Source organism: Sarcophilus harrisii, chromosome 3, assembly GCF_902635505.1.
Source record: "Sarcophilus harrisii chromosome 3, mSarHar1.11, whole genome shotgun sequence".
Taxonomy (NCBI): domain Eukaryota; kingdom Metazoa; phylum Chordata; class Mammalia; order Dasyuromorphia; family Dasyuridae; genus Sarcophilus; species Sarcophilus harrisii.
In genome coordinates, this window is record NC_045428.1 from 427,769,908 (window position 1) to 427,795,588 (window position 25,681).

The 25,681-nt window shown below is 32.4% G+C and overlaps 1 protein-coding gene across 1 annotated transcript in view; it reads left to right on the top strand.

The window, feature by feature from the left end:
• The window catches only part of CCDC169 (coiled-coil domain containing 169), a 96,697-nt gene that overhangs the window by 51,621 nt on the left and 19,395 nt on the right, over nucleotides 1-25,681 (top strand). The window contains exons 11-12 of the mRNA XM_031961359.1: nucleotides 23,150-23,203; nucleotides 23,819-23,963. Coding sequence (XP_031817219.1) covers nucleotides 23,150-23,203; nucleotides 23,819-23,921 — 157 coding nt within the window. The 3' untranslated portion in view covers nucleotides 23,922-23,963. The remainder of the gene's footprint in view (nucleotides 1-23,149; nucleotides 23,204-23,818; nucleotides 23,964-25,681) is intronic.

The following is a 25,681-nucleotide window of genomic DNA, read 5'->3' on the forward strand; positions in this document are numbered from 1 at the left end:
GATCTTTGTGTCCCTTCAATAAAAACTCAGTAATGATTTAAGTTCCATTCCATTCCTATCAGTATTTGAATTTGACCTTTGTCTCTTTAAGGACCCTGATGTCCTATAAGTGTAAAACTTATAAAAAGATTGAACAAAAAACTATTTATGAAAAAAACTTTAATTTGCCTAGTTTTCTAATAAACTAGTCCCATCTCAGTCCCATCAAATATCAGCAGTTTACTCCAAAAGCAGCTTTAGTACTTAATCACAGTCTAATATTTGATGAATAGTCTCAAAGAAGGAGAAAATTCTTCCTGAAGTTCAAGTTGATTTCTTTCTGTGGTCCCCTCAGTGATCTTTTTCTATTCCTTCAGCTTCTCCTGCTTTAGCATCATCTGGTCCTTCATTGAGGTCTTTTACTCCTTTAGTTTATTCTTGGAGGATTCCAGGACTGCCCTCTGCCCTCTGCCCTCTTAAGCTCCACTTTGTAATCAATTCTTTAATGAAATCCTCTTTACCACTATTTATCTTTGGAGTTTTTCAATGATAATATGTCACAGTATAATTACACTGATATTTGGTTCTAAAGAGTAGTGGTATACCAGATAATGTCATATAGCAACACTGAAAAAATGTCTGTATTAAAAAGATGGACCTTTGTTTTGTGAAGACAGTAATACTAGTTATGGATCTTGAAGGCAACAACAATAGCAATGCAACAGCACCAGTGATTTCAAGAACTCTCATTTTCCAGAGATAATAAAGGGATTTGACAACAGTTCTGAAAAATTATGAGATCCTATTCTGGCACTAGTTTCAGAATTAGGCTGTGTTTGACAACTCCCATTCATTTCCCAATTCTCAAACATATTTTAGGTAGAGAAGGTTATTAGCACTTGTGGTTGCAACAGAACAGGAATACCTACCTAGGTAACAACCAAAATACAGACCAGGAGAAAAGAAACCACACCTCTCTCATTAAAGCACCTTGGAAGCACTAAAAACTTAAAAACTCCAGAACTTAGTGTGAAACAGCAAGATAAAAAATTCCTGAAACTTGGGTCCAATGACCCTTGCTTACAAACAGGTGAGCAGAATCCAATTCTAATATAAAGAGAAAAGTAAAGAAATATTCTGGGATGTGAGGGGGAGAACAGCAAAAAATATACCTGATCACAAAAAGCTTCTATGGAGACAGATAAACTCAATACATAAATTCAATAGAAGATGTGAAAATATTTATAAGCAAAGTCTCAAATTAAAGTGAAAATTGGACATCAACCCAACAAGAATTCCTGAAAGGACCAAAGAAAAAGATTTTTTAAACTGTAAAAACATTTTTTAAATTAAGAGTGATGGAGGAAAATATGGGGAAAGGAATGAGAGCAATGCAAGAAAATTATGAAAAGAATTGACAGCTTCATAAAAGAGGCACAAAAAATACTGAAGAAAATAACATCTTAAAAAACCAGAATTGTCCAAATGGTAAAAGAATATTAAAACCCCACTGGTGAAGGTAACTTCTTAAAAAGAAAAATTGGTCAAATAGAAAAAGAGGTATAAAGTATCACTGAAGAAAATAACACCTAAAAAAATAGAACTTTTCAAGTGAATGCTAATGAATCCATGAGACAAGACAAAATCAAAAGAATAAAAACAAAAGAAAATGTGAAATAGCTTATCAGAAACACAATTGATATGGAAAGCATTAAGAACAAATTAAAAATTACTTGGACTATCTGAAAACCATGAATAAAAAAGGATCCTAGACAATATATTCAAGAAACTATTAAAGTAAATTGGCATAATATCTTAGAACTAAGGGACAAAATAGAATTTAAAGGAATCTACTAATTACCTCCTAAAAGAGATCCCAAAATGTAAAATCTCAGGAATATCATAACCAAATTGCAGAGCTTTTAGGTCAAAGAGAAATTACAATCAATATACAGAAAGAAACACAGGAATCACGAAATATTTAGTCTACAACAATAGAGAAAATGAGAACTTGGAATATGGTATTCCAGAAAGCAAAGGAACTAGATTTACAACCCAGAATACTCTAAATCCAAAACTGAGTTTAATCCTTCAAAGGCAAAATGTGACTTTCATGTATTCTTAATGAAAAAACCAGAACTGAGTAGAATATTCAATGTTCACTCACTAGACTCAAGAGAAGCATAAAAAGTAAAAATGAAAGAAAAACTTTAAGACATTATAATAAAATTAATTTTTTTGCATTTCTATCTGGGTAAATGATACATAAAACTTCTCAGAACTCTGTCATTATTAAGGCATTTAGTGGTCTACAGAGTGGGCACAGATGTAAATAGACTGTTTTGGGATTGAAAAAAATGGATATGAAGGAAGGATGATCTGGGAGGAGGAGGAAAGGAAAGGAAGAATGGAGAAAATTATAAAGAGTTGCATAAGAGGAGATTTTACAGTAGAAAGGGAGAATAGAAATGGTTTGAAAATGAACCTCATTCTTTATCTGAACTGGTTCAAACATAGTTGAATATAGAAATCTATTTTAACCAACAGAGAAATAGGTGGGGAAAGGACTAAGAGAAGAGGAAAGAGATGATAGAAGGGTAAATTAAGGTGAGAAGTAAAATTGACTTTTGAGGAGGAACAAGGTAAAAAGAGAACAATTAGCCATTCATATACAGAGAACGAACTATGGAAACTGAATACAGACCAAAAAGCATACTATTTTCACCTTTTTTTTCTTCTTTCCTATGATTTTTCCCTTTTGTTCTGATTTGTCTTTCACAACATGGCAAATATGAAAATATGTTTAAAATGACCATATATGTATAACCTATATCAGTTTGCTTCCTGTCCCGGGAACGGAAGGAAGAGAAAAAATTTAGAACTCAAAATCTTACAAAAATAAATGTTGACAATTATTTTTACATGTAATTTAAAAATATTAAGTGTGGAATAAAATGAACAATTAAGAGAAAAAAATATGATGGCATTTAATACATAGTAAATTGTGAATGTGGATGGATGAATTCACCTATAAAATGAATGAAGATTATCAGAATTAGAAATCAGAATCCATCAATATGTTGTTTACAAAAAATACACTTGAAACAGAAGACAAAGAGTTAAAATAAGGGGCTAGAATAGATTCTATTATGTTTCAATTGATGTTTTTAAAAAAGCCAGGGGTAGTAGTCAAATTCTCAGACAAAGCAAAAGCAAAAGCAAAAATAAGATCCAAAAATAAACAGGGAAAGTACATTTTTCTAAAAGATGCCATAGACAATGGAGTAATATCAATAAGAAATATATATATATATATATATACATATATATATATATATATATATATATATATATATATATACACACCAAATGGCAGAGCATCTGTAGATGGCTGAAACTCTTGAGTCGTTGCACTGAGGTCAGTTCAGGCACTTAGGGCTAATTACTGATTGGGCAATACTCTATGGGTATATGCTTGAAAAATGGTCCTTCCCACTATCCTGTGTTGGCTCAATGATTGGTGTGTACAGAAGATTGTAGGAGGGACTAGGAAGTGGAGTAAGATGAGTGAGGGTCATTTTAGCAGTAGACAAGGAAGAAGAAGGTTGCAGAGATTCTGCTTCCATCCTTTTCACTTCTATCCCTAAAGACCAAGAATAAAGACTAAGGACTTTTGCTTATTCTGACTCTGGCTGATTCTGGGGTGTCCTGGGTGCTAGCATGGTCATCAAAGCATCAAATTCTTAAAAGAAAAGTTAAAAGAGTTACAGGAAGAAATTATTAAAGGAAGAATTAACTATTTTAGTGGGAATCTTAACTTTCCCCTGTCAGAGTTAAATAATCTAACCATAAATTCAATGAGAAAAGAATTGAAAAGATGGTTAAAGTTTTATAAAAGTTAGATATGATATATTTCTCAAAAAAAAAAGATAGAAATAAAAAGGAATATGCCTTTTTTTCAGCTATACATGGCACTTTCACAAAAATTGACCATGTATCAGAACCAAATGCAGAAAAAAACAAAAATAGCACACTTTTCAGACCATAACATATAGATTAAAAATTCATTAATTTAGAAACTAATCCTAAAGAATGAGTAGATCAGAGAAAAAATCGAAGAAGCAATGTCATTAAAGATTTTGACAATAATGAGACATCATACCAACTTTTGTGGGATCCAGCCAAAGCAGTACCTAAGGAAAAGTTTATCTCTAAATGATCACATCAATAAAAGAAAGAGTAGATTAATAAACTGGACATACAATAAAAAAATAGAAAAGAACAAATTTCAAACTAAACATCAAAATGGAAATCCAGAAAATCAAAGGAGAAATCAACAAAATTTAAAATTTAAAAAAATCTAATAAATTTAAAGTAGGAGCTTGTTTTATGAGAGAGAAAGCCAATATAATAAATTAACCAAGAAAAAACTAAATTGTGGTAAATGCAACTATCAATGAAGATAAAATTAAAGCAATTATTAGGAACTATTTTGCTATATTATATTCTAATAAAAATGACACAGTAAAATAGAAGGATATTTACAAGATCCCAGATTAACAAAAAAGGAAATACAATATTTAAATAACACTATCTTAGGAAAAGAAATAGAACAAACAAACCATAAATGAGCTCCCTAAGAAAAAATCCACAAGATAAATTATAAGTAAATTCAAATCTCAATATTATATAAACTATTTGAGAAAAATAGGTAAACAAATCTATAAAATTATTTTATAACAAAACAGAGTTTTGATACCAAAACCAATGAGAGCAAAAACAGAAAGTATAGACACATTTCCTTAATGAGTATCAATGCAAAAAAAAAAAAATTTAACAGCATTTTATTTACAAGTTATATGCATGGGTAATTTTTCATTACTGACAATTGCAAAACCTTTTGTTCCAATTTTTCCCCTACTTCCCTCCATCCTCTCCCCTAGATGGCAGGCTGACCAATACATGTTAAATATGTTAATGTATATATTAAATACAATATATGTATACATGTCCAAATAGTTATTTTGCCGTACAAAAAGAATCGGACTCTGAAATAGTGTACAATTAGCCTGTGAAGGAAATCAAAAATGCAGGCGGATAAAAATAGAGAGATTGGGAATTCTATGTAATGGTTCTTAGTCATCTTCCAGAGTTCTTTCTCTGGGTATAACTGGTTCAATTCATTACTGCTCCATTGTAACTGATTTGGTTCATTTCATTGTTGAAGATGGCCAGGTCCATCAGAATTGATCATCATATAGTATTGTTGTTGAAGTATATAATGATCTCCTGGTCCTGTTCGTTTCACTCAACATCAGGTCGTATAAATCTCTCCAGGCCTTTCTGAAATCATCCTGCTGGTCATTTCTTACAGAACAATAACATTCCATAACATTCATCTGCCACAACTTATTCAGTCATTCTCCAATTGATGGACATCCACTCAGTTCCAGTTTCTGGCCACTACAAAGAGGGCTGCCACAAACATTCTTGCACATACAGGTCCTTTTCCCTTCTTTAAGATCTCTTTGGGATATAAGCCCAGTTGTAACACTGCGATATCAAAAGGTATACACAGTTTGATGACTTTTTGAGCATAGTTCCAAATTGCTCTCCAGAATGGCTGGATATATTCACAATTTCACCAACAACGTATTAGTGTCCTTGTTTTCCCACATCCCCTCCAACATTCCGCATTATCTTTCCCTGCCTTTCTAGCCAATCTGACAGGTGTACAGTATATCTCAGAGTTATCTTAATTTCAATGCAAAAATCTTCAATAAAATGCTAGCCAGGAGATTATAGCAATATAGGAATACCTTGTGTTATTGTACTTCCCTTAATTGCATTTTTCAGATAATACCTTTTTTGCAAATTGAGGATTTGTGGGAAATCTGCATTGAACAAATTTATCAACACCATATTTCCAACAGCATGTGCTCACATTGTATTTGTCACATTTTGGTTTTTTCTCACAATATTTCACACTTTTATTATTATTATTACTACTATTATTAATTATGGAGATCTGTGATCTATATTATAAAGTATAGAATCTTCTTATGAGAAACCACAAACCACATCCTTTCTTTAACTCTCTTTTCAAGTCTTTTCCAGAAATAAAGTAGTTTTCTTTTAAAAATTGAATGTACATTTGTTTTTTTAGACATAATACTATTGCACAATTAATATACTACAATATAAATATAAATAACACAATATAAATTTGGTTTTTGGAAAACCAAAAAATTGGTTTGATTCACTTTAGTGCAATGTTCATTTTATTGGAGTAGTCTGAAACCAAATTTGGTGATCTGAAATTAAACATGCAATGTTTTGGGGGTACTCCAATAAATCACAAAGATTATATATATCATGATTGGCTGCTTTTTTATGCCAGAAAGACAGAGCTTGTTTAATATTAGGAAAACTATAAGCATAACTGACCATATCTATAACAAAAACAGAAAAAGAAAGCATAGGAATAGTTTTTTTTTAGTCTTTTAATAGCTTTTTTAAAAATAGCTTTTCATTTTCAAAATACATATAAAGATATGTTTTCAACATTCAGTCTTGGAAAATCTTATTTTCCAAATTTTTTCCTTTCCTTCTAACTCCTTTTCCTAAATAGCAAGTAATCCAATATATGTTAACCACGTGCAATTCTTCTATGCATATTTCCACAAGAAAAATCAGATCAAAAAGGAAAAAAAATGAGAAAAAAAAGCAAGCAAACAACAAAAAAAGGTGAAAATACTATGCTGTGATCTGCATTCAGTCCCCACAGTCTTCCCTCCGGATGCAGATGGCTTTCTTCATCACAAGTCTATTGGAATGAACTTGAATCACCTTATTGTTGAAAAGAGGCTACATCCATCACAGTCGATCATCACATATTCTTCTTGTTGCTGGTACTTGGTTCTACTCACTTTACTTAGTGTCAGTACACATAATACCATTTTCACAGAAATTTTTGACAAAAAGTGAGTTCTTATCCCAGAAGCTGAAGTCTTTGGGTTTATCAACCATTAAATTACTTTAGTCATTGGTTATTGTATCTTGGAAACTTAACCTATTCCACTGATCAACTACTCTGTTTCTTAGCAGTACCACATGGTTTAGATGACCACTGCTTTATAATATAATTTTAGGTAACAGCTAAAAGGTACAGCTAGGCAACCTTCATGTGCTTTTTTTTCATTAAGTTCCTTGAAATTCTTGGCCTTTTGTCCTTTCAAATGAACCTTATTTTTTCTAGCTTTGTAAAGTAATTTCTTGGCAGTTTGATTGGCATAGCATTAAATATGTAAATTAATGTAAGTAGAAGCCAGAAGCCTGGCTTACCCAAGAACACTTGATAATTCTTCCAGTTGTTTAGATCTAATTTTGTATGGAAAGAGTTTTATAATTGTATTCATATGGTTCCTGTCTTTGTCTTGGAAGGTATAGTCCCAAATATTTTGCATTATCTACAGTTATTTCAACTGGAATTTCTTTGTGTATGTCTTACTCCTGGACTTTGTTGCTAACATATAGAAATGCTGGTGAATTATGTGGATTTATTTTGTATACTGCACTTTCCTAAGTTGTGAATTGTTTCTAGTAGCTTTTTAATGGATTCTCTAGGATTTCCTCAATACTTACTCCAATTCCTTTAATTTTTTTTCTTATTACTAAAACTAACATTTCTTATACAATATTGAATAGTAATGGTAATAATAGGCAACCCTTTCACCCCTAATCTTAACTGGGAATGCTTCTTGTTTATCCTCATTACATATGCTTGCTGATGGTTTTAAATAGATGCTACTGATCATTTTAAGGAAAACTGCATTTATTCCTATACTCTCTAGTGTTTTTAATAGGAATGGTGCTGAATTTTGTCAAATGCTTTTTCTACATCTATTAAAATAATCATATGATTTGTTAGTTTGGGTTATTGATATAGTCAATTATGCTAATAGTTTTCCTAATATTTAACCTCCCTGCATTTCTAGTATAAATCTTACTTGGTCACAATATATTATCCTAGTGATAAGTTGCTGTGATCTTTGCTAATATTTAAAATTTTTACATCAATATTCATTAGGGAAATTGATCTATAATTTTTTCTCTATTTTTGCCCCTTCCTAATTTAGGTATCAGCATCGTATCTGTGTCATAAAAGGAATTTGGGTGTAGGACTCCTTTTTCCTCTATTTTTTCCAAATAATTTATATAATATTGAAATGAATTGTTCTTTAATATTTGGTAAATTCTACCAAATCTATCTGGCCTTAGAGATTTTTTCTTAAGGAGTTGATTAATAGTTTGTTCAATTTCTTTTTCTAAAATGGGACTATTTAAGTAATTTATTTTCTCTCAATCTGGAAATCTATATTTCACTTATATTGTTAGATTTATTGGCATATAGTTGGGCAAAATAGCTCCTAATTATTGCTTTAATTTCCTCTTCATTGGGTAGTAAGTTCACTCTTCATTTTTGATACTAACAATTTGATTTTCTTCTTTCCTTTTTCTAATCCAATTAACTAAAGATTTATCTATTTTGTTGGAATTTTTTTTTTATAAAACCACTCTTAATTTTGTTTTAGTTCAAATAGTTTTCTTACTTTCAATTTTATTATTTTCTATTTTTAGAATTTCAAATTTGATATTTAATTGGGGGGTTTTAACTTGTTCTTTTTCTAGTTGCATTCCTAATTCATTGATTTCCTTTTTCTTTATTTTATTCAAGTAAGCATCTAGAGATATAAAATTTCCTCTAAGATGCTTTGGGTGCAGCCCATGAATTTTTGTATTTTGTCTCATTATCATTCTCTTGGATGAAATTATTGATTGTGTCTGTAATTTGCTGTTTCACCTACTCATTCTTTAGGATTAGATTATTTAGTTTCCAATTTTTGCACTATTTTCCCATGACCCTGTATTACATACAATTTTTTATTGAATCATGATCTGAAAAGATTCATTTATTATTTCTGCCTTTCTGCATTTGATTTTGAGGTTTTTATGTGCTAATACATGGTAAACTTTTGATTTGATTCCATGTACTGCTGAGAGAAAAGTATATTCCTTTCTCTCCTCATTAAATTTTCTTCAAAGATTCATCATATATAACTTTTCCAAAATTCTATTTACCTCCTTCTTTGTTGTTTATTTTGTGATTTAATTTATCTAGTTCTGATAGAATAAGGTTGAGATGAACCATTAGTATAGCTGGTTTGTCTAATTCTTCTTACAGCGTTCTTAACTTCTCTAGGAATTTGGATGCTATACTATTTTACTATTTGATGTATATATGTTTAGTATTATTACTTCACTATCCATTGAACTTTTTAGCAAGATATAGTTTCCTTCCTTATCTCTTTTAATTAGATCTATTTTTTCTTTTGCCTGATCAGAGATCAAGATCACTACCCTTGCTTTTTTATTTTTTTTAACTGCAGTCGAAACATAATAGATTCTGCTCCAGCTTTTTACCTTTACTCTGTATGTATCTTTCTGCTTCAAATATGTTTCATGTAAGCAATGTATTGTAGGATCCTGTCTTTTAATCCAGTCTACTCTCCACTTTTACTCTATGGAAGAGTTCATCCCATTCCCATTCCCATTCCTATTTTAAAATTACTAATTCTATTTCTTGACATCCTGTTTTCCTCAAGTTATACTTTTCTCTTTTCTTTCCCCCTTTCCCTCCTCACCAATATTTTTCTTTATCTCTTCCCTCCCTTTCTTAACTCTTTCTCCTTGTTGGAGATGTTGGATGTTGGATTTTGTCAAATGCTTTTTTTGCATCTTATTATTTTTCTGTTTGCTTTATTAATATAATTAATTATGCTAATAGTTTTTCTAATATTGAACCAGCCCTTCATTCCTGGTATGAATCCTACTTCGTCATGATGTATTATTCTGGGGAATGACTTTCTGTAATTTCTTTGCTAATATTTTATTTCAGATTTTTTCATCGATATTCATTAGGGAAATTGATCTGTAATTTTCTTTCTCTATTTTCACCCTGCCTGGTTTAGGTATCAGTGCCATCTCTGTATCATAAAAGGAATTTAGTAGACCATCTTCTTTCCCTATTTTTTCAAATAGTTTGCATAGTATTGGAATTAATTGCTCTTTAAATATTTAATAGAATTCACATATAAATTCATCTGGCCCTTGAGATTTTTTTTGCTAGGGATTTGATTAATAGCTTGTTCTATTTCTTTTTCTAAAATGGGACTATGTAAGTAATTTTTTCCTCTTCTGCTAATCTGGTCAATCTATATTTTTGTAAATATTCCTCCATTTATTTCACTTAGATTAACTGACATATAATCAAGCAAAATAATTCCTAATTATTGCTTTAATTTCCTTGTCATTGGTGGAAAATTCTCCCTTTTCATTTTTGATACTAACAATTTGTTTTTCTTCTTTACATTTTTTCTAATCAAATTCACTAAAGGTTATTTTAGTTTAGTTTTTTTTTTTTCATAAACCAACTCTAACTTTTGTTCATTAATCCAATAGTTTTCTTACTTAAATTTTATTAATCACCCTTTTTATTTTCAGACTTTCAAATTTGCTATTTAATTGGAAGGGTTAATTTATTATTATTATTATTAGCTTTTTTTAGTTGCAATCCTAATTCATTGATCTTGTCTTTCTCTATTTTGTGTAAATAAACATCTAAAGATATAAAACTTCCCCTAAGAACTGCTTTGGCTGCATCCCATAAATTTTGGCATTTTGTCTCATTATTGTCATTCTCTTGGATGAAATCATCAATTGTGTCTATGATTTGTTCTTTTATCCGCTTATTCTTTAGGATTATATTATTTAGTTTCCAATTTTTGGTCTATTTTCCACTGGCCTTTTGTTGCATATAATTTTTATTGCATTATTATCTGAAAAGAATGCATTTACTATTTCTGCCTTTCTGCATTTGATTTTGAGATTTTTATGCCCTAATACACAGGTTTTTCCATAGATTCTATGTATTGCTGAAAAGAAAGTGTACTCCTTTCTGTCTCCATTCAATTTTCTCCAAAGATTATCACAATAAAATTAAATTATACCTGCATCTTCTAAGTATGTTTATAACGGAGATACAAATCTCAAGAGTTAAACATATTTTCCCATATAAAAATATAAGCTTTTTAATTTTTAAAAGAAAGTTGTTTTTTCTTTTCTTTTTACCTTTTTATGCTTCTCAAGTGCTGCATTTGAAGATCAAATTTTCTTTTTTTATATAGCTTTTTTTTTTGCAAGATATATTCATAGGTAATTTTTCATCATTGACAATTGCAAAACCTTTTGTTCCAATTTTTCCCCTCCTCCCCACCCCTCCCCCAGATGGCAGGGTAGACCAATACATGTTAAATATGTTAATGTATATGTTAAATACAATATATGTATACATGTCCATACAATTTTTTGCTGCACAAAAAGAATCAGACTTTGAAATAGTGTACAATTAGCCTATGAAGGAAATCAAAAATGCAGGCGGACAAAATAGAGAGATTGGGAATTCTATGTAGTGGTTCATACTCATTTCCCAGAGTTCTTTCGCTTGGTGTAGCTGGTTCAATTCATTCCTGCTCTATTGGAACTGATTTGGTTCATCTCATTGTTGAAGAGAGCCACGTCCATCAGAATTGATCATCATATAGTATTGTTGTTGAAGTATATAATGATCTCCTGGTCCTGCTCATTTCACTTAGCATCAGTTCATGTAAGTCTCTCCAAGTCTTTCTGAAATCATCCTGTTGGTCATTTCTTACAGAACAATAATATTCCATAACATTCATATACCACAATTTATTCAGCCATTCTCAAATTGATGGGCATCCACTCAGTTTCCAGTTTCTGGCCACAAAGAGGGCTGCCACAAACATTCTTGCACATACAGTTCCCTTTCCCTTCTTCAAGATCTCTTTGGGATATAAGTAGTAACACTGCTGAATCAAAGAGTATGCACAGTTTGATAACTTTTTGAGCATGGTTCCAAATTGCTCTCCAGAATGGCTGGATGTATTCACAATTCCATCAACAATGTATCAGTGTCCCAGTTTTCCCACATCCCCTTCATCATTCTGCATTATCTTTCCCTGTCATTCTAGCCAATCTGACATTTGTGTAGTGGTATCTCAGAGTTGTCTTAATTTGCATTTCTCTGATTAATAATGACTTGGAGCATCTTTTCATATGGCTAGAAATAATTTCAATTTCTTTGTCTGAGAATTGTCTGTTCATATCCTTTGACTATTTATCAATTGGAGAATGGCTTGATTTCTAATAAATTAGAGTCAATTCTCTATATATTTTGAAAATGAGGTCTGTACCAGGATTTTTGACTGTAAAATATTTTCCCAGTTTATTGCTTCCCTTGTAAGAAGATCAAATTTTGCATTCAGCTCTGGTCTTTTCATCAGAAATAAATGAAATTCACCTGTTTCCTTGAATGTCCATCCTTTTCCCTGAAAAGTAATGCTCAGTTTTGCCAGATACTTGATTTTAGGCTGCAACCCAAGCTCCTTTGCCTTTAAGAATATCAGATTTTGTGCCTTTCAATCCTTTAAAGTGGAAGCTGGTTGATCCTGGGTAATCCTGATTGTGACTCCTCGATATTTGAATCTTTTCTTTCTGGCTCTTTGCAATATTATTTTATTGATGTGATAATTCTGAAATTTAGCTACAATGTTCCTTGGAGTTTTCATTTTGTGGTCTCTTTCAGCAGGTGATTAGTAAATTCTTTCAATGGCTGCTTTGCCTTCTGGTTCTAGGGCATCAGGTCAGTTTTCCTTGATAATTTCCTAAAATATGATGTCTAGGTTCTTTTTTACAAAATGGTTTTCAGGAAGTCCAATAATTCTTACATTTTCTCTTCTAGATCTGTTTTCCAGGTCAGTTGTTTTTCCAGTGAGGTACTTTACATTTTCTTCAATTTTTTTTTTTTTTTGGTTTTGTTTGACTGATTATTGAAGTCTTGTTGAGTCATTAGCTTCCATTTGTTCAATTCTAATTTTTAGTGAATTATTTTCTTCAGTTAACTTTTTAATCTCCTTTTGCATTGGCCAATTGAACTTTTAAATGAAGTGTTTTGTTCATTGCATTTTTTTCCTTCCATTTCACAAATTCTATTTTTCAAGAAATTGGTTTCTTTTTTTCATATCTATTTTATAATGAGTTATGTGTATTTTTCCATTTCATCAAATGTATTTTAAGGCGTTTTCTTCAGATAATTTCTGTTTTTCTTTTTCCAAACTCTCTTGCCAATTTCTCATTTCCCTTTCCCCATTTTTCTTATAACTCTGTTTTAAGATCCTTTTTTTAATTCTTCCAAAAGAGCCTTGTGAAATGGAGACCAACTCATATCACTTTTTGGGGCTTCATCTGGAGATGAGTTGCCTTTAGGATCCTTAGAGTTTGAGGTCTGTTCTTTTGAGGTCTGTTCTTCTCTTTCTCCATAAAAGTTGATCATTTATTTTTCTTTTCTTTTTTTTTTTTAATAATAGCTTTTTATTTACAAGTTATATGCATGGGTAACTTTACAGCATTGACAATTGCCAAACCTTTTGTTCCACTTTTTCCCCTTCTTCCCCTCATTCCCTCCCCCCAATAGCAGGTTGACCAATACATGTTAAATATGTTAAAATATATATTAAATACAATATAAGTATACATGTCTTAACAGTTATTTTGCTGTACAGAAAGAATCAGACTTTGAAATAGTGTACTATTAGCCTGTGAAGGAAATCAAAAATGCAGGTGGATAAAAATATAGGGATTGGGAATTTTATGTAATGGTTCATAATCATCTCCCAGAGTTCTTTTGCTGGGTGTAGCTGGTTCAGTTCATTACTGCTCTATTGGAACTGATTTGGTTCATCTCATTGTTGAAGAGGGGATCATTTGTTTTTCCAAGGTTGAAATCTATTTAAGGTAAAGGGGCAACAGACAGCTGCTTTCATTTGCCCTGGGACCAGTGCTATTGATTGACTTCAGGTTCTGGGTCCAGGCTGGCATGGCCAGGTCCCGTGCTTTTCTGGAGTTCAGAGACTCATTATTTGCCTTTTGTATTTGCTTTATGTGTCTCACAGCTGCTGAACCAGGTCAGAGTAGCCTGTAAGCCTCACAGTAGTTTCCCTGGTACACTAACTCCACAATAATCTGGTTCTTGTCCCAAGTTCCCTGTGCTGTGACCTAATCCCAGCAGCTTCTTCCCCTGCCCAAACAGATCTTTTCTGAAGTTCTTCCAAAGTATCTTCTGGAAATTTTTGGTACTCCACATATTTGTGGGTTCTGTCATTCCACTTGGTCAGAGGATTATTCTGCTGTTAATTTGAGGGAAGCTTGGAGTGGGTCAGATAGAGACATGTCTACTCTCCACCATCTTGGCTCCTTCCCTCTCTTTTTGCTTTTTTTGCTTATTTTTAAAGGTTGAGGTCTGCTCCTAGGGCAAGGATAAGATTGTCCCAAGCTTCTTCTAAAAGGATGACATGGGTTTTCCACATCCCTGAGATTAATGCTGCCAGTTCCTTCCAATGCTGAGTAGACATGGCCAAGTCCCAATTATTGTGCTGGGGTTCAGGGGCTCACTATTTGCCTTGCATAGTTGAGTTGCAGGTCTCACAGCTAGTCTGCAGATCCCCTGGCTTCTGGACAAAGTAGCCAATGCTGCTGTACATTCCCTATGTAGGGCCTCTCCTCCCTTGACCTCCCTGCACTACTCCTGCATTGGGCCATGACCCTTGCTCCTCCACCCCTTTACGCTATTGAGACAGACCTTTCCTGAAGTCCTAAACTATCTTCTGCTGAAAATCCGTCACACTCCAAATATTTGTCAGTTTTGTCACTTTGAAATCCATTCAGAGGTTTGATCAGGTGTTAATTTTGAGTGAAGCCCAGAAGAACTCAGGCAAAGTCCTCTTTACTCTCTGTCATCTTGACTCTACCCCCATAGCTTTTTGTTTGCAAAATACATGCAATGATAGTTTTCAACATGTTTCTTTGCAAAACCTTGTGTCCCATTTTTCCCCTCCCCCCATCCTAGACAGCAAGTAATCCACATAGGTTAAATATGTGCTGTTCTTATAAGCATATTTCCATATATATCATGTTATACAAGAAAAATCAGATCAAAAAGGAAAAGAATGAGAAAGAAATAAAAACAAGCAAAGCAACAACAAAAAAGTGAAAATACTGTGTTGTGATTCATATTCAGTTCCCACAGTCTTCTCTCTGGGTGCAGAGAGCCATCACAAATCTGTTGGAATTGACCTGAATCACCTTATTGTTGAAAAGAGCCATGTTCATTATAGTTGATCATCATATAATCTCCTTGTGGGTGTGTACACTATTCTCATTTCTACTCACTTCACTTAGCATCAGTTCTTGTAAGTCTATCTAGACTCTCTGAAATCATCCTGCTGATCATTTCTTATAGAATAATATTCCATAATATTCATACCATAACTTATTCAGCAATTATTCAACTGATGGGCTCAGTTTCCAGTTTCTTACCATTACAAAAGGGGGTGCCACAAACATTTTTGTCTATGTGGGTTCTTTTCCCTTTTTAATGATCTCTTTGGGATACAGACCCAGTACAGACTGTTGGATCAAAGGATATGCACAGTTTAATAGTCCTTTGGACATGGTTCCAAATTGGACTCCAGAATGGTTGGATCAGCTCACAACTCCACCAATAATGTGTTAATGTCCCAATTTTCCCACATACCCATTCATCATTATTTTAGTCAATCTGAGAGGTATGTAGTGGTATCTCAGAGTTGTTTTAAGTTGCATTTCTCTAATAGTAATTTAGAGCATTTTCCCATGTGACTAGAAATGGCTTTAATTTCTTCATCTGAAAATTGTTCCTATTCTTTGACCATTTATCATTTGAAGAATGGCTTATATTTTAAAAATTTGAGTCAAATCTCTATATATTTTAGAAATGAGACATTTATCAGAATCCTTGGATATAAAAATTTCCCCCCCAATTTTCTACTCCTCTTCCAAACTTGGCTAATTGGTTTTGTTTGTACACAAACCTTTTAGTTAGACAGAATCAAAATTAGCCATTTTGCATTTCATAATGTTCTCTAGTTCTTCTTTGTTCATAAATTCTTTCCTTCTCCACAATTTGAGAAATAGGCTATCCCTTATTCTCCTTATTTGCTTACATTATCATCTTTTATGTCTACATCATGAACCCATTTCAGTTTTATCTTGGTATAGTGTATTAGGTGTTGGTCAGTGCCTAGTTTCTGCTATACTACTTTCCAATTTTTTCCCTGCAATTTTTATCAAATAATGAGTTTTTATCCCAGAACACAGAAGTCTTTTGGTCTTATCAAATACCAGATTACTATAGTCATTGACTATTGTATCTTGTGAACTATTGTACTGATACACTAATCTGTTTCATAGCCAGTACCAAATGGTATTTATGACTGCTGCTTTATAATGCTTTTATAATTTATAATGCTTTAGTATAATTCTCTTGAAATTCTTAACTTTTTATTTTTCTAGATGAATTTTTTTGTTATTTTTCTAGCTTTGCAACACAACTTTTCTTAAAACTATAGGTAATACATATCTAAATTCAAGAGCAATTGTTATTTATGATTGACTTAAAACACTTTTCAGTAAAATCAGGAGGGATGCCCATAATAATCATCATTATTCTTTAACACTATTATATGTGCTAGCTATAACAATAAATAAAAAGAAATAGAAGAAATAAGACTAGACAAAGATACAAAACCAGAATTCTTTGCAGATGATACTACAGCATATTTAGGAGAATCAAGTGAAAAAATAGTTGAAACAACTTTAGCAAAATTGCAGGATATAAATGATGATATCATAAGAGCTTATGATCCAACAAGGCACAGAGGATTATGGGAAATAAAACGAATAATTTTGACTACATGAAACTTAAAAAGATTTATTTTTAGCGGGGGAGGGGGGATATTTCTTGTACCCTCTTATTAATTTTAGATTCTTTTTCTGTTGCTAACATTCACCAGTCTCATTTCCTTGAGATTCATCAAATCCACATTTCTTATCCAATCTACAATATGGTAGATTCCTAGAATGTTCTCCTTTCTCAAGAAGTCAGTATCTGACTCATTGTTTTCATCTCCCAAATCATGCCGTACTTCTAGGGAATTTCAATATGTAGGTCAATGATTTATCAAATAGACTAATTTCCCTATTCCTCAACCTTCTTGACTATCATGACATACTTTTAAACTTTAATTCTGCTATATAGTAAAGATAGTCATAACTTTGATTTTGCTACCACTCACAAGTATTTTACATTAATATTTCAAGAACGCTTTTTTAAACGTGATCTACTTTTCTATCTTTCTGCCTCTCCCAATGTTTTACTCATTCTAAATCCTTCTAAGCTCCAAATGCTATCCCTTGATATCCATCATTCCTACTGTAGCTATAATTTCCTACCTTGCCAATATTGATTTATTGGTGAACCAGGTAAATTCTCTATCTCTTATTATCAAATTCTTGTTTCATTGTTCTCATACATAGAATATTCTTTTAGCCTTTTGTGGAATTGCATGCTAAATGTTACACATAAAATAATAATAATAACTAGGTAGGGACAATAGAATCATAAAGCTACTGGAAGGAATATTAGAGTTTATCTAATCTAATCCCATTATTTTACAAATGAAGATAATGAGGGCCAAAATGATTCAGTGACTTGTCTAAGATCATAAAGGTAGTAGGTATCAAATACAAAATTTGAACCATAATGTAAGATGAATCTTTTAACATGTCCTGCTTTGAGCATTTTTTAAAAATCCCTTTGTAAATAAGAATAATTAATTACTACTTAAATTTCTTAGTTATATTTTCAGGCATTCAATTTGCTTAAAATAGAGCTTTCCTGCTTCCTTAATATTCCTCTGAAAGTAAAACTCCTGCTATAAGAATATACCTCAAATACCCACAGAATTATCAAATTTTAGGGCTGGAAAGGATTTCAGTGACCATTTAATCTAAACCAGACCTTTTTTTCTTTACAGTATATTTAATTTTTAAAAATCCTGTTTATGCTTGAAAATATATAGTTCATGGAACCCACTACTGTGTGAGGAAGCATATTCCTTTTCCAATAGATCTAATTGTTTAGCAGTTGTTGGGTTTTTTCCTGACATCAGATCTAAATTTGTCTTTATGCTTCTACCAATTGCTTCTAGCTTTTTCCTCTGAAGCTAAGCAGAAAAAAGATTAATCTTAATCATCATTCCATGTCATAGATTTTCAAATATTTAAAGATAACTCAAATTCCTTTTGATTCTTCTTCAGTCCAAATATAATCAAAATGGTTCTTATGAGACATAAGCTTAAAGAAATTCCTAAATTCTTAGCATCCTAGAATTAGGAAAACAAATTCAAATCTGGCCCCAGATCCTTGCTAGGCTAGTGAATAGATCATTTGCTATTAGCTTTAATTAAGTCACTTAATTTTTGTTTTGTTTGCCTCAGTTTTAATTAAGTCACTTAATTTTTGTTTTGTTTGCCTCAGTTTCAACTCTAAAATGGGAATCATAATAGCAAATACCTGTTGTTATGAGGATCAAATGAAATATTATTTGTAAAGCTCTTAACCTAGTGATTGATCCACAGAAGGACTTAATAAATAATTAGTTTTTTCTTTCCTTTTAAATTGTTTTTCATTATCCTGGCTATCTTATTCTGGATGTTCTCTACCTTATTATACTTCCTAAAATGTAGTAGACAGAATTAAGTCAGTACTATAGATTTGGTGTAATTTGACTTGATCACCTTCTTATTATTTATATCATCACCTGCATAATATAACCTAAGACCATAGTAGTTTGAGATCTGGAAGCACTATCTTACCATCATTCTGGTTATTTTTCATCACTTCCCTTGAACAGTTTACAACTTTTATTCAATAGTGTTCAACTTTTATTCCTCAAAATGATTTTTTCCTATTTTTATCTAGATCTTTAAAGTATCTTTTTTTGGTAGTTTGATTGATTTGAAATATTAGTTAACTTCAGCAGTATTATCATTTGTACAGGAATGGACCTGTCATGAGCACTGAATTCTCCAGCTATTTATGTGTGTTTTTTTTTCTTTTTTAGGAAAACTTCATAATTGAACCTATCCAAGTATTCATTAGGCTTTGGTAAATTGATTCCAGAATTTTCTGTTGTTTTTTTTTTAATTGTTATTTTGAAAGGGATTTCACTTTCACTTAGTGCCTGTTAGATTTTGTTATTCTATTAGAACATCCTGGTTTTTGAAGCTTGAAAGGATTTCCAAGGCCAACTGTTGCAGTTACAGAGATTGCAAGTGAAGCCAAGGAAATTTAGGTGACTAGACCCAAAATCATACTAGTAGAAATCTCAGAAGCATCAAGTGACTCCTGTAAAATTTTCTCAGTCTAGAGCTAGTGCTCTTTGCATTTTACTGTTAGATTCCCAAATCTTTATAACCCTTATACTTTTGTCCAAAACATAAGCCTCCTCTAATCTTCCCTACTTTTAAAGTTTTATTTATATGTTTTGTAACAAAATAAAATATTTAGAGGAAAGGAATAATTTACAACACAGGGACCTTAACTGAACATGCATACACATGATATCTGTAGAAGAACCCATTTTTTTATTCTCAGAAATCTATTTTCTTTTTCTCTTATGCCCCGCCCCCAAATAAGTAAAACAGAGAAGTAAAACAAAGAGAAATAAAACAAAATTCTTATAACAAATCTGCATAATCAGGCAAGATATAGTCCTTCAATTCATGCAGATAAGTTTATATATACATACACATACATGTACAATATATGAACACGTGGATATTATGTATATGCATGTATGTATTATGATTCTGCATGCTAAATCTATCATCTTTTTTGTAAAAGATAGAATATTTAGTCCTCTGGAATTAGGAATGATAATTTTATTGGTTATTCTTAAATCTTTCAAAGTTGTTTTGTTTTTGTTTTGTTTTCAATGTTGATGTTAATATATATAGTGTTATCTGATTCTATTTATTTTATCACTTTCTAAAAGTCCTCAAAATTTGTCATATAAAATTATTATAATATAAATTTTTCTTTTGCTTCTTCCTACTTCACTATGGATCAGTTCGTGTAAGTCTTACTATGGCTTTTTCTTTTCTTTTTAAAATATTTAATATTTTCCCCAGTTATATTTAAAAGTTTTTTACATTATTTTTAAAACTTTTTAAGTTCCAGATTCTCTCCCTTATCCTTATACCTCTCATTAAAAAACTACATGTGAAATTATGCAAAACATTTCCATAAAAGTCATGTTGTGGAAAAAAAAAAAACATAGATCTCCCATCCTAATAAAAAAAAACCCTCAAGAAAAATAAAGTTTAAAAAAAATAGTTTGATTCAATTAGTATTCAGACGCAATAAATTTCTTCTCTGGGTATGGATAGGATTTTTCATCATTAGTCCTTCAGAGTAGTCATGTATCCTTGTACTGCTGAAAAGAACAAAGACATTTACAGCTGGTCAATCCCAGAACATTGCTGTTATTTTTCATACAGTACCTTTCACTTTGCTTGAGTTGGCAGAAGAATTTTCAGGGTTTTTTCCTGTTCTCATTTCCCATAGAACAATCATATTCTATGATAATCCATTACTCAATTGATGGGCATCCCTTTAATTTTCAATTTTTTGTCCTGAGAAGAGAGCTACTACTACAAGTATTTTTGTACAAAATTTTTAAAAAATTCTTTTGATATTCATGCCTAGTAATAGGTCAAGGGATATACATGAATTTATGGCCCTTTGGGCATAGATCATATCTTTTTGATAATTTATCAATTGGTTCTTTATAAATTTGATTCAGTTCCTCTATATTTGAGAAATCACGACTTATCAGAAAAACTTAATTCAAAATTTTTTCCAATTATTATTGCTAACTGTATTTCCCCCATTTATTTTATTCTCTGTCTCCTTTCACCCTGTCTGTCCTCAAAAGTGTTTTACTACTGACCATTCTTTCCTCCAATATGCCTTGTCTTTTATCACCCTTTCTCCCTTTACATATACTATTCCCCTTCTATTTTCCTGCAGGGTAATAACATATATTTCTATACTCATATTGAGTGTGTAAAAAAGTTTTTGCATAAACAAAAGTAGCCAAAATGAGAAGGAAAATGGAGTGGTGGTGGTGATGTACAACAAATTTCTCTGATAAAGGATTTGTCAAAAATATGGAACCGAGGGGAATAGGTGTACAAATTTTAGTATATGATTGTGATGAAATACTATTATATTATAAGAAATGACAAGCAGAATGATTTCAGAAAAACCCAGGAAGACTTATGTGAACTGATACAAAATGAAGTGAGTAGAACCAGAAGAACATAGTACCTGCAATACTGTAATAATAATCAACTATGAAAAATTTATGACCATACCAAAGACTCATGATGAAAAAAGCTGCCCATCTCCCTCCAAAAAACTGATGAACTCTTAAATGCAGGCTGAAGCATTGTTTTACTTTCTTTTTCTTTTTTCTTTTCTTTCTTTTTTTTGCAATATGGCTAATACAAAAATGTTTTGCATGATTTCAACTGTATAAAATTGTTTCAGAATGTGAGGGGAGGGATTGGTGGAAGGGAGAATATTTTGAACTCAAAATTTTTAAAATGAATGTTTTTAAAAGTCCCCAAAATGTATTTGACTCAACAAAAAAGAAAGTTAATTAAGAGTTAGCACTTAAAAATTCAAATTATATTGCAAAACTGCAACCATCAAAACAATTTGGTGCTGTGGAAAAAGTAGAAAGGTTGATTAGTAGAACAGATTAAGTAATCAATATACATAAGCAAATGAGTTAAATGACCTAATATCTTATAAAACCAAAAACTCATTATTTGACAAAATCTGTTGGAAAAATTAGAAAATAGTAAAGCACTAATGAGGTATAGATTAACATTTCACACAGTATACCAACTTCATGATTTAGCTATAAAGGGTGACAAAAGTAAATTAGTAGAAAATAGAAGAAATTACCCGTCAAACTTATAAACAGAGGGAGAAAGTTTACAACCAAATTAGAAATAGAAAAGAACATAGGAGATAAAAATGGATAACATTGATTATGTAAACTTAAAAAGTTCTGTATAAACAAAACTAATGCAGCTAAAATTAGGGGGGAAACAAGAAACTGGAAAAAATCTTTGCAGTAAATTTCTCTGATAAAAGTTACATTTCTAAAATACATGAATAACAGGTAAATTTATAATGGGAAAAAATTCACAATCTATAAATAATTGTGGGATCTAAATGGGTACTTTTCAGAGGAGGAAATACAAACTACAAATAGACTGAATTCACTTATATGACTTTAAATCGCTAATAATTAGAGAAATGTAAATTAAAACAACTCAAAGATGGCACCTCATTGCATGAGATTGGCTAAAATGACAAAAAATAAAATAGTAAATACTATAGAGGATGTGAGAAAATAAACGAACTATAAAAAAGAAACGAACTATATTGGTGCACCTATGAGCTAGTCTAGTCTAACCATTGTGGAATGCTGTTTGAAACTATGGCTCCAAAAGCTATTAAATTTTGATACCCTATGGAGAAAAGATCTACATGTTAGGAAAGATTTATGGCAGCTTTTTTTGTAATAGCAAACAATTAAAACTAAGGAGACCTCAGTATTAAGCTCTTCTACGGATTTATTAACAAATACTTGCAAAACTTTGTTAATTTTATTCAAGAGTGTTAAACTATGTCTAATCTCATAATACATGGGGAATATAATGGGAAAAGTGCATTCAGATTTTCTCACTAAAGTAGAAAATGTAACAGAAACTTGGAAGCTTGCATGCTTGCTTTGCAAGTGTATGCTTAAAGTATAGGGTGGGTATGGGCTAACAGCCAAAGAATGCCTTCCCCGACTCACACCTGGCTATCCAATTTGAGGGATTTTATAATCCCTTTGGGCTACCTTGAAAATCTGCTTCTGTATGCCTGATCCCCAGTTAAAGAAAAATTCTCAGAAAGCCATTCCCTTCTTGAATAGTCAACATTTCGTTCTAGGGATAGGGTATAATTACGTCCTATTTGCCATACCATTTCCTGATCTTTTGTTCCATTTTTTTCATAACACAGAACCAGTGGCCTGACAATATGGTGCAAGCTCAAGGGGGTTGAGAATTGTGAAAGGTTAGTTATTTTTTCCCACTTACAAATGAATGAGCAGGAAGACTTAATTTTCTAGCCTATCAGTACTACTTGGTATTATATTTTCTTACTACTTGCTAAAACAAAAAACAAAAAACCCAAACACACAAATCTTGGATGTCTGATCCCACACTCACCAAAGGTTTTCCTTACCCTAAGAACAAATGGATATGGAGCACTTGCTCCAGTTATAAGTGAGCTGGCATGTTGGATCAAATGTTCCCTCAATCCCAAAGGCATAAAACAGACTGTAAGACACAAAAAATAATAGATCATAGGTGAAAGATTTAATTCTAATTACCAAGGTCAAACTAAGAAGCATCCAAGGACCACTGATTGGTCTTAGGGGTACTCTCTCAGCTTACCTGGGTCTAAGGGTTGATCAGAGGTTGCTTCCTCTGCTAGACTGAGATCAATCATAGCAGACTTCACCTGGGAATGATGTATCCCAATTGTTCATTCAGTAATCTTGATGACAGTATAACTGATCAGTAGGACCTGGAAAGATCCATTGTATAAGAGCTGGAAAACAGATGCCTTTCTAAAGTCGTGGATCCATTCTGGCTTACATGAATGCACTATCTCTTTCAAAGACAGAGTTTGCATCAAGGCTACTTCCTTCCAGACCTGTGAAAGAGAACAAGAGAGAATCACATATCTTACCAGGTTTTCATCCCCTGAGGCCAGGCTCAGGTTTTGAGTTCCAGCCCTGAGTAGCAGTAATCAAATAGAATTTCAAAAGGTAACAATCCCGGATCCTGCCTACTACAATTTCTTAGTTGGAATAACACAAGGAAAAATACCTGTGGCTATTTTAAGTGTTGTATTCCCTGGCATAGTTTTCCCAGAAGGTTCTAGATTTCTCTATTTAGCCACTCAATTCTCCCTGATGGTTGAGGGTGATAGGGTATGTACAAATGAAAGCTTATTCCAAAAAACTTGAAGAGTTGTTTAGTTTTTTCTGCAGTCAAGTATGGCCCTTCGTACATGGGAGTCAAAATTTTGGTATTATGCCCTTGATACTATGTTTGCTGTCGTGTGCTGCACCAGAAAGGCCTCTACTTATTGGCTCAATTGATCTCTGCACACAAAAACATCTGTAGCCCAAAAACTTTGGTAATTCAACAAGGTCAATCCAGCGGTGTTCAAATGGTAGGGTTGTTCACTTTCTCCCCTGTTTTGTCACAGTTTCTTCTGCAAGAAGTTGACTTGTTGACAAAGGAGGCTGATGGAGACCATATGATGGACCTCTGCATAAACACCAGATGCAAACCATGACTAGAGAACTTTCAGTATAGGGGCCATCTCAGTTCCCTTAGGTCCCTGGGCCTGGATTTCTTGAACAGGAAGAACACAGTCATTTAAGAGTAATAGGGGTTTCATTCTGATCCCTCAGATGTCAATATGAGTACCTGTGAGCCCCAAGAAGCAAAATAGCTTGAAGAATTTGGTCAATATATGAGACATAAGCTCTTGGCTTATTATTTGTGATGGTGACACAAATACTTCCACAAGATGCCAATGGCATGAAAGACTCTCCCTCCAAAAGTATATTTGAAATCTGTTTAAATGTTCACTTAAAGGTCCTCAGCCATCTGGTATACCCTGATAAGTACTAGCAACTTGACTTCCTATACCCCAAATCCATCAGTTTGTGCAGTTAGGGCTCAATAGACCAAGGGACATAATCACTCTCACAATCCTTTATACCCCATCTGTGAACAAGATGAGATCAGACTTCTCCAAGGGACCATCTGTAAGGTCAGGCTATAGATTCTCCATGAGTTTAAGACACTAAATCAGTTTATACCTCATTATCTTTTAAGAGTTTAGGAAGGAAAATACCTGGATTAAAGATATTACTATGGAGAGATTAGGACATCAAAAATTTACCTCAAAAATATGCACCTGCTGGTGGAAGAAAGCTTGAATCTTAGACTGGAATAACATGGAGCAACACTATGAGGTCTAAGTCCCTAGATAGTTGAGGGATGGCCAAGGACAAGGATTTGGGTCTTTTTTCACAAACTGCCATGAGGGCCCAAAGGCACCTTATTGTAACTCATGTTATTGGATCAAACTGGCAAGAATAATAAAGACCGACCTATCTCAACAGCCCCTCTCCATTCATGTATAAAAAAGGAAAAATAATTTGTCATAATTGGGAAGTCTCAGATTTGTTGGGACCATCATTATTTGTTTTACTTGCTTAAAATTCCAAGGCTTCTGAATGTGTAAAGATCTCAGAACTTCTTTAGTCATATAAACTAGTTCTTTTGATGAAAGTGGGGGAGAAAACCACAGATCTTTGGGCAAGCCCTTGATTGCAGGGAACAGCATTATGAGAGAGAGCATGAATTTTACAGCCTGGGGCAAACAGAGAGGGCTTTTTACCTTAACCTTTTGATCTTAATTGGGCCTTTTATTCTTAAAAAGAACCTTTATAACTGCCCCACTTGA